Source organism: Cynocephalus volans, chromosome 6, assembly GCF_027409185.1.
Source record: "Cynocephalus volans isolate mCynVol1 chromosome 6, mCynVol1.pri, whole genome shotgun sequence".
NCBI lineage: Eukaryota > Metazoa > Chordata > Mammalia > Dermoptera > Cynocephalidae > Cynocephalus > Cynocephalus volans.
In genome coordinates, this window is record NC_084465.1 from 61,691,091 (window position 1) to 61,707,561 (window position 16,471).

At 37.8% G+C, this 16,471-nt stretch overlaps 1 protein-coding gene across 1 annotated transcript in view; it reads right to left on the reverse strand.

The window, feature by feature from the left end:
* The window catches only part of SLC25A40 (solute carrier family 25 member 40), a 48,180-nt gene that overhangs the window by 20,760 nt on the left and 10,949 nt on the right, over positions 1-16,471 (reverse strand). The window contains exons 2-3 of the mRNA XM_063099444.1: positions 13,984-14,052; positions 1,075-1,195 (exon numbers count right to left, since the gene is read on the reverse strand). Of these exons, the coding sequence (XP_062955514.1) occupies positions 1,075-1,171 (97 nt within the window). The 5' untranslated portion in view covers positions 1,172-1,195; positions 13,984-14,052. The remainder of the gene's footprint in view (positions 1-1,074; positions 1,196-13,983; positions 14,053-16,471) is intronic.

Consider the following 16,471-nt stretch of genomic DNA (forward strand, 5'->3'; position numbering starts at 1 on the left):
ATTTTCTGAAGAACACAAATACACTGATTCATACTTTTCTTCATGGCTATATAATTGGTAAGATTATCTTAAAGTAGACTTGAATGTAATATTCTAATTTTTCCCCTTGAATTTTGTATAAAAGAGATTGATGAAAAGACAGACTGTTAATACTTCTCTCATGAGTACTAAACTGTCATTTAGACTATTTCTACAACTACAATTCCATTAGCATTAGAACTAAAATACTAGTATTTATAAGAAAATATGTTCCCTAAGGTAAGGAATAAAAGTTCCAAAAGTCTATTGAAATATCTGAAAATGAATCTGTATAACAACTAATCAAAAAAAAATTTGTTCTAAGAAAACTTTGCCTCATCTGAGAATGAGGAAGTCACATTAGATGATCTTTTAAAGCATTCACAATCCTAAAATTCTGACCTGAGGATATTATACCATAAAGCAATTATTTTGCTTATTCTAATGATTTGTCATCTTATTTAAATAAACTAGCCAACTTAAAATCATTATAATGCTAAACTATCAAATAACTATGTCATTTGGCTATGTCTATAAGAAATTGACTAAGAAAAAGAAAAATGTGGTCTAGAGATATTTAAGAAATTTGATGTTAATGAAAGCAAAATAAAACATTACTTGTAGTTGTTGCTACTATAAATTGTTCAAAGTCTGTATTATTCATTATGTTAATATTTCATTCCATCTTCTTGCTTTCTATTTTAAAAAGGGTGATAAAGTCATAAAAGCTTAATGTTGATAGAGACCTCAAAGAACTCCCAGTCTAAGCCCCTAATTTTATAGATGAAAAAAATAAAGTTCAGAGAGAAGTAGGTACTATCCCCAAGTGTATTTACCCTCAGAATGGCAAGGCAAGGACTAAAGTTCAAGTCTCTTGATTCTCTGTCCAAGGTCCTTTTCATATTATCATACAGATGAAGGAATATTAGCATTCATGAAGGAATATTAGCATTCATGAAGGATAAATGACAAAATTATTATTTGAGGTAGTAAAACACAAATGGAATCACTGATTCATTCAAAGTTACATAATCTACATCAGTAGCATAATTTTACCTATTAGTGATGTCAGTATAGCTCCAGTACAAGAGGCAAGCATTTGCTGAACAGGTGTCACTTTGACAATCTGTGCTCCTCCTATTTCGGAATCCATATTTTTAACTCATTGAAGAAAAATCTGTTAAAGGGAGGCAAAATATGAAATAAAAGTTTAATGGAAAATGCTTTCAAAATTGACTCGTAAATAAAGAGAGTCAAGATGGCAGCGGCTGCTGCGGCTGGCGCGGAGTAGCTGAGGTGGAAAAGGTGGCCACTGGGCCTCAGGCAGCCGGGAAGCTTGTGGACCTTCCTCTGGCCATCTCTTAAGGGAGGACTGCTGCTGCTGGCCGGTCGTGGGGGCTCAACGCCACTTTGCCCCCGGCAGGAGAGGCTGCCTCATTTACAGGCAACAGCTTTGAAGTGTGGAGCAGGAAAAGAACTGATTCTTAGCTGCAAAAGCGAGTCTTGAAACAGGGAACACGGCGCAGCCAGGATCCCGGAGGCCGGGGCCGCACTGAAGGCGGCCAGCTGCCCTATTCAGGGTTCGAGGTTTCAGGCCGGCATTAAAGAAGATTCCTGGGAGCACCCAAGCGGCGCCGCGACTGAACAGCCCGAGGCGGCAGCGCCGAGAACACGGAAGGCAACAAACCAGAGACAGAGAGCGAGCGCCCGACCTGGCACAGCACTGTGAGTGATCCCTGGCACAGCTCTGTTCGGGGGGTGGATGCCCACGCGGCTCCCGCCTGCACCACCAGGCCACTCACTGCCCCGGTGCTGCCTCCATTTTCCCAGGTGCGGGCAGCTCCGCCCTGCTCGGTCATCACTGAGCCCATTTGCTTAGCCTGGCGCGGGGCTTTCCGGACCCTGCGGGCCGGCCTCCTCTCCCACTCCCTCCGCGGTTCTCTGGCAGGGCTGGGGGTGTGGGGCGTCCCGACCAGTCTTGGGAGGGCTAGAAGTACGGGCGGGCCGACTGTCACTCCACCACACCCTGGACTCCGGCCCCGGTAAACTTCCTGTTACTGGGAGGCAGATACCATCTCTGCGACCACCAGTTTGGAAAAAAGCCTAACGAATTTCTGGTTGGGAATAGTGTGGTAGGAGAGTTCCCAGGTCCGCTTGAACCTGCCGGAGAGCAGGCTGCAGGCGGGCACTAGACTCGGTTTATACCGGGGGGATACAAAGGTGAACAAGACCCGAGAAAGATCTACACAGTGCTACAAAGGCACCCAGAGAGACCGGTCGTCTGTGCCTAGCAGAAACCTGGTAGACTTCCTGGGCGAGGCGGTGCTGAGCAGGGTCTTGAAGGCCCAGCTGATAGACGAGGGGTGCAGAAGACACACCCCAGCCCAGCACAGTGTGCACAGAGGGGGGAGACGTGCGGCCAGGGAGGCAGAGACTCGACAGAAACCACACACCCGGTGGGGTCGCCACTGCACGATCTAACAGCCTGGGCCAGAGCACACGGAACGGGGAGAAGTCCGGTACAGAAAGTGAAAGCTCAACAGAGATCACACACCCTGTGGTACGTGATCCACCAGCCCAGCAGAGTACAAGCTGACCAGAAAGGTGGATCCCCGGAGAAGCCCAAGACCCGAGGCAACCACACACACAAGACACTAGAGGCCAACTGAGCAGTCACGGCGGGAGCCATACCAAATTGGCAACCACAGCAACATCCTAGTTAGTCATTAGTCTCAAACCGGTGGACTGTGAAACCCCCTGCCACAATGAATAAACACCAAAAAAAAGACACCAGAAATACAAAAAATCAAGAAAGTACACCACCAAAAGTTAATAAATCTCATACTCTAGATCCTATAGAACAAGAAGCCCTTGAAATAACTGACAAGGAATTTCGAGTAATAATTCTAAGGAAACTGAATGAGATACAAGAAAACTCAGCTAGACATCATGATGAAATGAGGAAAAGTATACAGGATCTGAAAGAGGAAATATACAAGGAAATCAATTTCCTGAAAAAAAATGTAGCAGAACTTGCTGAACTGAAGAAGTTATTCAGCGAAATAAAAAACACAACGGAGAGTTTAACCAGCAGGCTTGTCAAAGTTGAAGAGAGAACCTCTGAACTTGAAGATGGGCTGTTTGAAATAACACAAGCAGACAAAAAGAAAGAAAAAAGAATGAAGGACATGGAAGAAAATCTGAGAGAGATATCAGACAACCTCAAGCGCTCAAATATCCGAGTCATGGGTATTCCATAAGGGGAGGAAAATGGAGATTCCATTGAAAACATATTCAACAAAATAGTGGCAGAAAACTTCCCAGGTATAGGAAAAATCACAGATCTTCAGATCCAGGAAGCTCAACGATCTCCAAACGTATTCAACCCAAAAAGGCCTTCTCCAAGACATGTCATAGTCAAATTGGCAAAACTCAGAGACAAAGAGAGAATCTTAAAAGCTGCAAGAGAGAAGCGTCAAATCACCTATAAGGGAGCCCCAATCAGGTTAACATCAGACTTTTCATCACAAACCCTAAAAGCTAGAAAGGAATGGGATGATATTTTCAAAATACTAAAAGACAAAGATTGCCAGCCAAGAATACTCTACCCTGCAAGGCTATCCTTCCGAAATGAGAGGCAAATAGTATATTTCTCAGACAAACAAAAACTGCGGGAGTTCACTACCACAAAACCACCCTTACAAGATATCCTCAAGGGAGTACTGGGTTTGGTTCCTGAAAAATAACTACCACTGCCATAAAAACCTAAGAAAAATCTAAACCCGCTAGTACAATAAAAATGGCATTCATGAAGAGAAAACAAGCTAACAAAAACACTATCTACAACCTAAGGAACCAACAAACAAAGAAACCAAACAGTAAATCAGAAAGCAAGGAACAAAAGACACCTAAGACAACCAAACAATCAATAAAATGCTAGGAATAAATCAACACCTTTCAATAACAACTCTTAATGTTAAAGGCTTAAATTCCCCAGTTAAAAGACACAGACTGGCTGACTGGATCAAAAAGCAGGACCCAACTATATGCTGCCTACAAGAGACCCACCTCACCCATAAAGATTCACACAGACTAAGAGTGAAAGGATGGAAAAAGATTTACCATGCAAACAGAAAAGAAAAACGAGCTGGAGTGGCTATTCTTATATCTGACAAAATAGACTTTAAACTAAAAACCATAAAAAGAGACAATGAGGGACACTACTTAATGATAAAAGGACTGATCCATCAAGAAGACATAACAATCATAAATATGTACGCACCCAATGTTGGAGCAGCCAGATTTATAAAACAAACTCTATTAGACCTAAAGAAGGAAATAGACACTAATACCATAATAGCAGGGGACCTGAACACCCCACTGTCAATATTAGACAGATCATCTAGGCAAAGAATCAGTAGAGAAACACAAGATCTAAACAAGACTCTAGACCAATTGGAATTGGCAGATATCTACAGAACATTCCACCCAACAACCTCAGAATATTCATTCTTCTCAGCAGCACATGGATCATTCTCCAGGATAGATCACATATTAGGTCACAAATCAAGTCTCAATAAATTCAAAAAAATTGGAATTATCCCATGTATCTTCTCAGACCACAATGGATTAAAACTAGAAATTAATAACAAACAAAACTCTGGAAACTATACAAACACATGGAAATTAAACAGCATTCTACTTAATGACATATGGGTCCAAGAAGAAATCAAGCAGGAAATCAAAAAGTTTATTGAAACTAATGAAAACAATGATACATCATACCAAAACCTGTGGGATACTGCAAAAGCAGTATTGAGGGGAAAATTTATTGCATTAAATGCTCACTTCAGAAGAATGGAAAGATGGCAAGTGAACAACCTAACACTTCACCTTAAAGAACTAGAAAAACAAGAACAATCCAAACCTAAAGTTAGCAGACGGAAAGAAATCATTAAGATCAGAGCAGAACTGAATGAAATTGAAAACCAAAAAACAATTCAAAAGATCAACGAATCAAAAAGTTGGTTTTTTGAAAAGATAAATAAAATTGACAAACCATTAGCATGGCTAACAAAAAAAAGAAGAGAGAAGACTCAAATAACAAAAATTAGAAATGAAAAAGGCGATATTACAACTGATTCATCTGAAATACAAGGAATCATTCGAGACTACTATAAACAACTATACGCCAACAAATTTGAAAATCTGGAGGAAATGGATAAATTTCTGGACACACACAAGCTCCCAAAACTGAACCGTGAAGACGTAGAAAATTTGAACAGACCAATAACAATAAAGGAGATTGAAGCTGTTATCAGAAGGCTCCCAACAAAGAAAAGCCCAGGACCAGATGGATTCACAGCAGAATTTTACCAAACATTCAAAGAGGAATTGACACCGATTCTTTACAAACTATTCCAAAAGATTGAAACGGACGCAAATCTCCCAAACTCATTCTATGAAGCAAACATCATCCTGATACCAAAACCAGGTAAACATATAACCAAAAAAGAAAACTACAGGCCGATATCCTTGATGAATATAGATGCAAAAATCCTCACTAAAATACTAGCAAACAGAATACAGCAACACATACGAAAAATTATTCATCACGATCAAGTGGGATTCATCCCAGGGATGCAAGGTTGGTTCAACATACGCAAATCAATAAATGTGATACACCATATTAATAAACTCAAACACAAGGACCATATGATCATCTCTATAGATGCTGAAAAAGCATTTGATAAAGTTCAGCACTCATTCATGACAAAGACCCTCTATAAGTTAGGTATAGAGGGAAAGTATCTCAACATAATTAAAGCCATATATGCCAAACCCACTGCCAATATCATCCTGAATGGGGAAAAGCTGAAAGCTTTTCCTTTAAGAACAGGCACTAGACAAGGATGCCCACTCTCACCACTCCTATTCAACATAGTGTTGGAAGTACTAGCCAGAGCAATCAGAGAAGAGAAGGAAATAAAGGACATCCAGATTGGAAAAGATGAAGTCAAACTGTCCCTGTTTGCAGATGACATGATCCTATATATCGAACAGCCTAAAACCTCTACAAAAAAACTGTTGGAATTGATAAATGATTTCAGCACAGTAGCAGGATACAAAATCAACACACAAAAATCAGTAGCATTTCTTTTCTCCAATAGTGAACATGCAGAAGGAGAAATCAAGAAAGCCTGCCCATTTACAATAGCCATCAAAAAAATAAAATACTTAGGAATTGAGTTAACCAAGGATGTGAAAAATCTCTATAATGAGAACTGCAAACCACTGCTGAGAGAAATTAGAGAGGATACAAGAAGATGGAAAGATATTCCATGCTCTTGGATTGGAAGAATCAACATAGTGAAAATGTCCATACTACCCAAAGTGATATACAAATTCAATGCAATCCCCATCAAAATTCCAAAGACATTTTTCTCAGAAATGGAAAAAACTATTCAGACATTTATATGGAACAATAAAAGACCACGAATAGCCAAAGCAATGCTCAGCAAAAAAAATAAAGCTGGAGGCATAACACTACCTGACTTTAAGCTATACTACAAAGCTATAATAACCAAAACAGTATGGTACTGGCATAAAAACAGACACACTGACCAATGGAATAGAATAGAGAATCCAGAAATCAACCCACACACTTACTGCCATCTGATCTTTGACAAAGGCACCAAGCCTATTCACTGGGGAAGGGACTGCCTCTTCAGCAAGTGGTGCTGGGATAACTGGATATCGATATGCAGGAGAATCAAACTAGATCCATACCTCTCACCGTATACTAAAATCAACTCAAAATGGATTAAGGATTTAAATATACACCCTGAGACAATAAAACTTCTTAAAGAAAACATAGGGGAAACACTTCAGGAAATAGGACTGGGCACAGACTTCATGAATACGACCCCAAAAGCACGGGCAACCAAAGGAAAAATAAACAAATGGGATTATATCAAACTAAAAAGCTTCTGCACAGCAAAAGAAACAATTAAAAGAGTTAAAAGACAACCAACAGAGTGGGAGAAAATATTTGCAAAATATACATCTGACAAAGGATTAATATCCAGAATATATAAGGAACTCAAACAACTTTACAAGAAGAAAACAAGCAACCCAATTAAAAAATGGGCAAAAGAGCTAAGTAGGCATTTCTCTAAGGAAGATATCCAAATGGCCAACAGACATATGAAAAAATGCTCAACATCACTCAGCATCCGGGAAATGCAAATCAAAACCACATTGAGATACCATCTAACCCCAGTTAGGATGGCTAAAATCCAAAAGACTCTGAACGATAAATGCTGGCGAGGCTGCGGAGAAAAAGGAACTCTCATACATTGTTGGTGGGACTGCAAAATGGTGCAGCCTCTATGGAAAATGGTATGGAGGTTCCTTAAACAATTGCAAATAGATCTACCATACGACCCAGCCATCCCACTGTTGGGAATATACCCAGAGGAATGGAAATCATCAAGTCGAAGGTATACCTGTTCCCCAATGTTCATCGCAGCACTCTTTACAATAGCCAAGAGTTGGAACCAGCCCAAATGCCCATCATCAGATGAGTGGATACGGAAAATGTGGTACATCTACACAATGGAATACTACTCAGCTATAAAAACGAATGAAATACTGCCATTTGCAACAACATGGATGGACCTTGAGAGAATTATATTAAGTGAAACAAGTCAGGCACAGAAAGAGAAATACCACATGTTCTCACTTATTGGAGGGAGCTAAAAATTAATATATAAATTCACACACACACATACACACACACACACACACACACAAACCGGGGGGGGGGGGAAGAAGATATAACAACCACAATTATTTGAAGTTGATACAACAAGCAAACAGAAAGGACATTGTTGGGGGGGAGGGGGGGAGGGAGAAGGGAGGGAGGTTTTGGTGATGGGGAGCAATAATCAGCTACAATGTATATCGACAAAATAAAATTAAAAAAAAAATTGACTCGTAAAAATTAAATAAACTGTAAAAATAATCAGAATTTATGTCAAAGTACATGATTTTGACAACTATCAAAAGTAAATACATATGTTCTATACACAAAGGTACCACACAACTGTCATTAATAGAATATGTTCTCTGATCTTCCAAAAAATGCAATGTACGTTAGCTGAATGAGCAGCTTCACATTTCTAAGACAGCTAATAAAGAGTTAAGGAAACACTCTAACCATATAACAGAATGAAAGCAAAGAATCTGTGAATTTAGCTTCATAAACACTTCTCAGACAACTTCTCTAATGTAGTAGAGTATCAGCAAATATTGCACTGTTTTTACTGCATATCAAAGTTGTAGCATAGGTATAAAAATAACACATAACCTTAATAGTAAGCATTATCTTATAAAAATGTGATAAGAAAATATATATTCTTCTTTAAAACTCAGATAATATAAACAAGTATAAAAATCACTTATAACTCACTATTCAAAAATAACTGAGTCCCCACCACCCAGAGATGCCTGAGAACAATCAGGCCCACAAGCCCCGAGTCAGACACTCCAGAACAGGAAGGCACCACGGGACCTCCAACCTAGGTCAATCCCTGCTCCCTAGAGAGGACTGAGAGCTGCCAGGCCCACATGACCCTAGTCAGCCATGCCAGAACAGCCAGGTGCTGCAGGACCCCCAGCCCAGGTCAGTCCCTGCTGCCCAGAGAGGCCTGAAAGCTGCTGGGCCCACACGTCCCAAGTCAGCTGTGCTGTAGCAGGCAGCTGCCATGGGACCCCCAGCCCAGGCCAGTCCCTGACACCCAGGGAGGCCCAGGAGCCACTGGGCCCATGCGCCCTGAGTCAGCCACACCAGAACAGGCAGATGCCACAGGACCCCAGCCCAGGCCTGTCCATGCCACTGACGGAGGCCTGGGAGTGGCTGAGCCCACACACCCCGAGACAGCCACAGTGGAAAAGGCAGGCACTGCAGGACCCCCAGCACAGGCCAGTCCCTGCTGACCAGAATTAGCAGTCCCTTCAGGATCCAGGCCAGACATCAGGGTGGAACATGTGGACCATGATACCCCCTGACACGAAGACTAAACACCAAAGGAAAGATACCAGAAATATGAAAAATCGAGAAAGTACATCACCACCAAAGGAAAATAATAACTCTCAAGCTCTAGATCCTATAGAACAGGAAGTCTTTGAAATGACTGACAAGGAATTTCAAGCAACAATTCTAAAGAAACTAAATGAGATACAAGAAAACTCAGTTAGATGACACAATGAAATGAGAAAAAATATGCAGGACCTGAAAGAAGAAATGTACAAAGAAACCAGTGCCCTGAAAAAGAATGTAGCTGAGCTTGTGGAGGTGAAGGATTCATTCAATGAAATAAAAAACACAACAAAGAGTCCAATTGGCAGGCTAGAACAAGCAGAAGAGAGAATTTCTGACCTTGAATTAACACAGGCTGACCAGAAAAAAGAAAGAACAATTTAAACAATTGAAGAAAATCTGAAAGATAACACGCAACCTTAAGCACTCAAATATCCGAATCATTGGTATTCCAGAAGGGGAGGAAAAAGGAAATGGCACTGAAAACATATTCACCGAAATCATAGCAGAAAACTTCCCAGGTATAAGGAAAGTCACAGATCTTCAGATTCAGGAGGCCCAAAGATCCCCAAACATATTCAACCCAAAAAGGTCCTCTCCAAGAAATGTTATAGTCAAACTGGAAAAACTCAAAGACAAAGACAGAATCTTAAAAGCTGCAAGAGAGAAGTGGCAAGTCACCTATACGGGAGCCCCAATCAGACTAACATCAGACTTTTCATCAGAAACTCTAAAAGACAGAAAAGAATGGGATGATATATTCAAAACACTAAAGGACAAAAATTGCGAGCCAAGAATACTTTACCCAGCAAGGCTATCCTTCCGAAATGAAGGTCAATTAGCATATTTCTCACTCAAACAAAAACTGCGAGAGTTCACTACCATATGACCAGCCTTACAAGAAATTCTCAAGTGAGTACTGGGTTTGATACCTGAAAAACAATCATCACTGCCATGTATACTCAAGAAAGAGCAAAACCTACCAGAAAACAAAAATGCTAACAATAAAGAAAAAAATAGTTTATCTGCCACCCCAAGAAACCAAAAAATACAGAAGACAAACAGAACATCAGAAAGAAAGGAACAAAAGATACTTAAGACATCTAAACAAAAATAAATAAAATGCTAGGAGTAAATCAACACCTTTCAATAATAACTCTAAATGTAAAGGGATTAAATTCCCCACTCAAAAGACACAGACTGACCGACGGGATTAAAAAGATGGACCCCACAACATGCTGCCTTCAAGAGACTCACCTCACCTGTAAAGACACACATAGACTAAGAGTGAAAGGATGGAAAAATATATCATGCAAATAGAAATGAAAAATGAGCTGGAGTAGCTATTCTTTAAAGCACAAACAATAAAATGAGATAAAGAAGGCCACTATATAATGGTAAAATGATCTATCCATCAAGAAAAAGACATAACAATCATAAATATATATGCACCCAATGTCAGAGCAGCCAGATTTATAAAGCAAAGACTATTAGATCTAAAGAATGAGATAGACACTAACACCACAATAGTGGGGGACCTGAACACCTCACTCTCAACATTGGACAGATCATCTAGGCAAAAAATCAATAGAGAAACATAAGATCTAAACAACACCTTAGACCAATTGGACTTGGCAGATATCTACAGAACATTCCATCCCAAAATCTCAGAATATTCATTCTTCTCATCAGCACATGGAACATTCTCCAGGATAGTTTAGCTCACGAAGCAAGTCTCCAGAAATTCAAAAAAATTGGAATTATTCCACATATTTTTTCAGATCACAATGTATTAAAATTAGAAATCAATAACCAACAAAACCCTGACAACTATACAAACACATGGAAATTAAACAACATTCTATTTAATGAGACATATGGGTCCAAGAAGAAATTAAAAAGGAAATCAAAAAGTTTCTTGAAACTACTGAAAATAATGACACATCATACCAAAACCTGTGGGATACTGCAAAAGTGGTACTAAGGGGGAAATTTATCACATTAAATGCTTACTTCAGAAGAATGGAAAGATGGCAAAGAAACAACCTAACATTTCACCTTAAAGATCTAGAAAAACAAGAAAAACCAAACCCAAAGTTAGCAGAGGGAAAGAAATAATTAAGATCAGAGCAAACTTAATGAAATAGAAACCCCAAAAATGGTACAAAAGATCAATTAAACAAAAAGTTGGTTTTTTGAAAAGATAAATAAAATTGACAAACCTTTAGCAAAGCTAACTAAGAGAGAAGAACCAAATAACAAAAATCAGAAATGAAAAAGGTGACGTTAAAACTGATTCATCTGAAATAGAAGAAATCATTAGAGACTGCTATAAACAACTCTCTGCCAAAAAATTTGAAAATCTGGAGGAAATGGATAAATTTCTGCACACATACAAACTACCAAAACAGAGCCAAGAAGATATAGAAAATCTGAGCAAACTAATAACAATAAAAAATATTTAAGCTGTTATCAGAAGGCTCCCAACAAAGAAAATCCCAGGACTGGATGGGTTCACTGAAGAGTTCTACCAAACCTTCAAAGAGGAACTGATACCAGTTCTCTACAAACTATTCCAAAAGATTGAAACAGAGGCCATTCTCCAAAACTCATTCTATGAGGCAAACATCACCCTGATACCAAAACCAGACAAAGATGCACCAAAAATAGAAAACTGCAGGCCAATACCCTTGATGAATATAGATGGAAAATCCTCAATAAAATACTAGCTAACAGAATACAACAACACATACACAAAATTATCCACCATGATCAAGTAGGATTCATCCCAGGGATGCAAGCTTGCTTCAACATACGCAAATCAATAAATGTGATATATCATATCAATAAAAGGAAAGACAAAAACCATACGATCATCTCTATAGATGCTGAAAAAGAATTTGACAAAATTCAACAGTTCATGGAACAATGGAATACTACTTTGCTATAAAAAAGAATGAAATACTACCATTCGCAACAACATGGATGGACTTAGAGAAAATTATATGAAGTGAAACAAGTCAGGCACAGAAAGAGAAATACCACATGTTCTCACTTATTTTGGGGAGCTAAAACTAAATAAGTACATAAATAAATAAACGCAACCAAAGGGTGAAGGGGGAAGAAGACACAACAATCACAAGAATTCCTCGAACTTGTTAAGGCAAGTAAACAGGATGTAGTGGATGGGGGAGAGAGGGAAGGGGGGAAAGAGGAACAGGTAAAGGGATGCAAAAATCAACTGCAGTATATATTGAGAAGTTAAAATAAAAAATAAAAAGTAAAATAAAATAAAAATAAAATAACCACTGGCAACGTACAGGTGTCATCTTTCCAAATATCTATGTACAAATACACATGTATATGTATATATGTATGTGTGCATATATATGCATATGTGCATGTATGTATACATATGTATGTGTGTGTGATTTTTATATACACTTATGTATCTGTGTACATGCACTTTTCTTGAAAACAAAAACAAGTTAATACTATTAATGCTGATTTAGTAGACTGCTTTGATACTTAAAAATATGTCATAGACATTGAGTCAATAGAGATTTACATCATTTTTAATGCTTCCACAGTATTTAATTATATTTATTTAATTGTTCTCATATTATTACATATTTAGCTTGTTGCCAATTTCCCTAAAACATTCTGATATAACATTCTCATATACAGATCTTTTTGTAGTCTTCCTACAATTACTCCAGGAGAGAGAGAATGCTGGCTGAGCTAAACTATTTAAAAAATCGAGAGCGTAGTCCCCCCTTATCCTCAAAGGATATGTTCCAAGACACCCAGTGGATGCCTGAAATCTTGGATAGTATTGAACCTGACCACCATCAATTGGAACACATCTGTTCATGCCTTCCACCCACAAGTTGAGTGCCTTTTCTGTCTTAACTAAGTACTTCATGCACTGTGGCCATATCTTTTGCAGTCTGAGGTGCAACAGCAAAACTAGCAGGAATTTCTTTTCTTCCTTCCCAATTTCATGAATAGAAGATTCATTCTTATCTTAGGTTTTAACAACCTCAGCATACAATTTTTTTCCTCTCCTTATGAAGTCAAGAACTTTCACCTTTTCACTTAAAGAAAGCACTTTCCAGCTTCTCTTTGGCATATCCAAATTGCCAGCATCACTACTCTAGCACTTTGGGGCCATTATTAAGTAAAATAAGGGTTACCTACACACAAGCACTGTGATACAGTGACAGTCGTTATGATAACTGAGATGGCTACTAAGTGATTAACAGGCAGGTTAGAGTCTACAACGTAGATATGCTGGACAAATGGATGATTCACATCCCAGGGGGGATGAAGTGAGACAGTACCAGATTTCATCACGCTACGCATAATGGAACACCATTTAAAATTTATGAATTGTTTATTTCTGGAATTTTTCATTAAAATTTTTGGACCGGAGTTGACCACAGGTAACTGAAAATGCACAAAGAAAGGCCTCACAGGTAAACGGGGCCTACTGTACAAACTGCCAAAGTGCTATCCAGAAAGGTTGGACCAATTTATACTTCCAATGACAATAAATGATTTCCTACTGATTCACAACTTTAGCAAACCCACTCTCTGACATTATCTATAATTGATTTTTTCTGAACCATTTGAAAGAAAGTTGCATACATCATTCACCTTCACCCTAAATACTTCACGATATTCTCTTATATAATCACAGTACAATTATCAAATTTAGGAAACAATTTTCATACAGTACTCAACAAATCATATTCCAATTTTGTTGATTATATCAATAATGTCCTTTATAAAAATGAATGGTAGTTTTATTGTTTCCTTAGACTTTTATTCTTTTTCTACTATCTTTTATTATTACCTACCTGGTTTAAGTCTTTTCCTCAGCTCTATGCTCCAATATTTTATTATTAGTAACATCAGTGGCTAAAAACCTGTAATGAAAAAAGAAAGTAACTACCTTATCTTTTCACACAGGAAAGGGATAAGTCTAAAGAAAAGGAATATATGAAAACTTTAAAATACCAATGAACAAATATTAAAAGCTTTCTATTAAGAGCTTTGAGAAATATAAAGATGTTATTTGCTTTCTTGCTAGAGTTGTTCAAATTCCTTATAATATTTTGGATGTTAACCCCTTACCAGATGTATGGTTTTCAAATATTCTCTCATTCCGTAAGTTGCCTTTTTACTATGTTGATTATTTTCTTTGCTGTGCAGAATCTTTTTAGTTTGATGTAGTCCTATTTGTCTATTTTTGCTTCTGTCACCCATGCTTTTGGTGTTATATCCAAGAAATCACTATAGAGACCAATGTTCTAAAGCTTTCCCTCTTTTTCTTCTAGGAGTTTTATAGTTTCAGGTCTACATTTAAGTCTTTAATCCATATTGAGTCGATTTTGTGTATAGTGTAAGATAGAGGTCAAAGTTCTTAATTTTAATGTAGCCAAATTTACTCAACTTTTCCTTTATAGACACCTTTTTATGTCTTGTTCAAGCAATCTTTGAGGATTCTAAGAAGAGAGTTAATATTCACAAATACAGTCTATCCCTTCATTTATCTAGGTCATCCTTAATTTTTCCTGAAAAGTCTGAAAATTTGTCTTATAGTGATTTGGCATATTTGTGGCAGACTTAATACTAGATACCTAGCAGTGTCTAATACTAATATGAGGGTACTTGAAGAAGTTCATGGAAAAACAGAATTAAAAGACAGCACAAATCTTCCCATGAAATTTTGAAGACCCCATGTATAATGTGCTTTTAATTATGTAGTGTCTCTATTAGCCTATGCACTGATTTTGTATGTTAATCTTATATCTACCCACCTTGCTAAAAACAATTCATTTGTACTCTTGTGTTTCCTATGTAAATGTTTACGTTGTCCACAAATAATAAGTTTGATTCCTGCCATTCCCAATCATCATGCTACCAATTTAAATTTTTTGTTCCACACTAGGATTTCCAATACAGTGTTAGAGTATCGAAAATGAGTATCCTTGTTCCACTCCTGAAGTTGAAAAGAATTCTTCTAAGATTCCTCATTAGAATGATGCTTGTTCTAGATATTTTTTATTTTACAGAGACGCATCCTTACATTAAGGAATTGTCTTCCTAATCCTATTGTACTAAGAAGGGTTCTTTTTATTTTTTTTTACAATTTTATTGAGGTATAATCGGCATACAATGAGCTTCATATATTTAAAGTTTAAAATTTATACTACAATTTCTTTACCCATTCACCTATTGATGGAAATTTGGATTGTTTCCAGTTGGGGGTTAGTACAAAGCAGCTATGAATATCTGTAGAAGTCTTGAGTAAATAACTAGAATAGCTGGATCAAATGATAAATGTATATTTAACTTTTTAAGAAACTGACAAAATGTTTTCCAAAGTAGTTGTATCATTTTATGTTCCCACCAGTGCTTTATGTGAGTTCTAGTTGCTCCATATTCTTAATAACACTTGGTATGGTCAGTTTTTAAATTTTATCTATTTGAATAGCTGAATAATGATATCTCATTGTGATATTACTTTGCATTTTCCTAAGGAATAATGATGTTATGTATCTTTTTATGTGTTTATTTGCCATCTTTTTATCTTCTTTGGAGAAATAACTATTAAAATCCTTTGACTATTTTCTAATTGGGTTGTTCGTCTTTATTTTTGAGGATATATAATAATTATAAACATATAAAATTATTATATATTCTAGATACTAGATCCTTATTAGATATATATAATTTGCAAATATTTTCTCCGATTCTGAGTTGTCTTTCTACTTTCTTGTCTCCTTTGACATACAGAAGTTTTTAATTTTGATGACGTCCAATTTGCCTATTTTCTGTTGCTGTGTGCCTTCTGAAGAAAGTGATAAAGTGTCACTTTCAAGATTAACTTACAAAAGACTGTGACTTCCACCATAGTGAACTCTCTCTCTTTGTTTTCTATCACTTGCTCTGATGACACAAGCTGTCATGCTGTGAACTTCCCTATGAAGAGGCCCACTTGGGCACCAAGGACAGCCTTCGGATATCAGCCAGCATTGAACTGAGGCCTCCAGTCCAACTAAGCCAAAGGAAATGGAATCTTGCCAACAATCAAGAGCGAGCTTGGAAGCAGATCCTTTCCCATCAAGCCTTGAGATGAATGCAACCCAGCCAACACCTACACTGCACCCTTGTGAGAGACTCTGAGCTTACCCAGCTAAGCTGCATCCAGATTCCTGACACACAAAAACTGTGAAATAATAAATATTAGTTGTCTGAAGCCACTATATTTTGCAGCAATATGATACACAGCAATAGATAGCATCTACTGAGATAAACATATGGTTTTTCCTTTTCAGTATG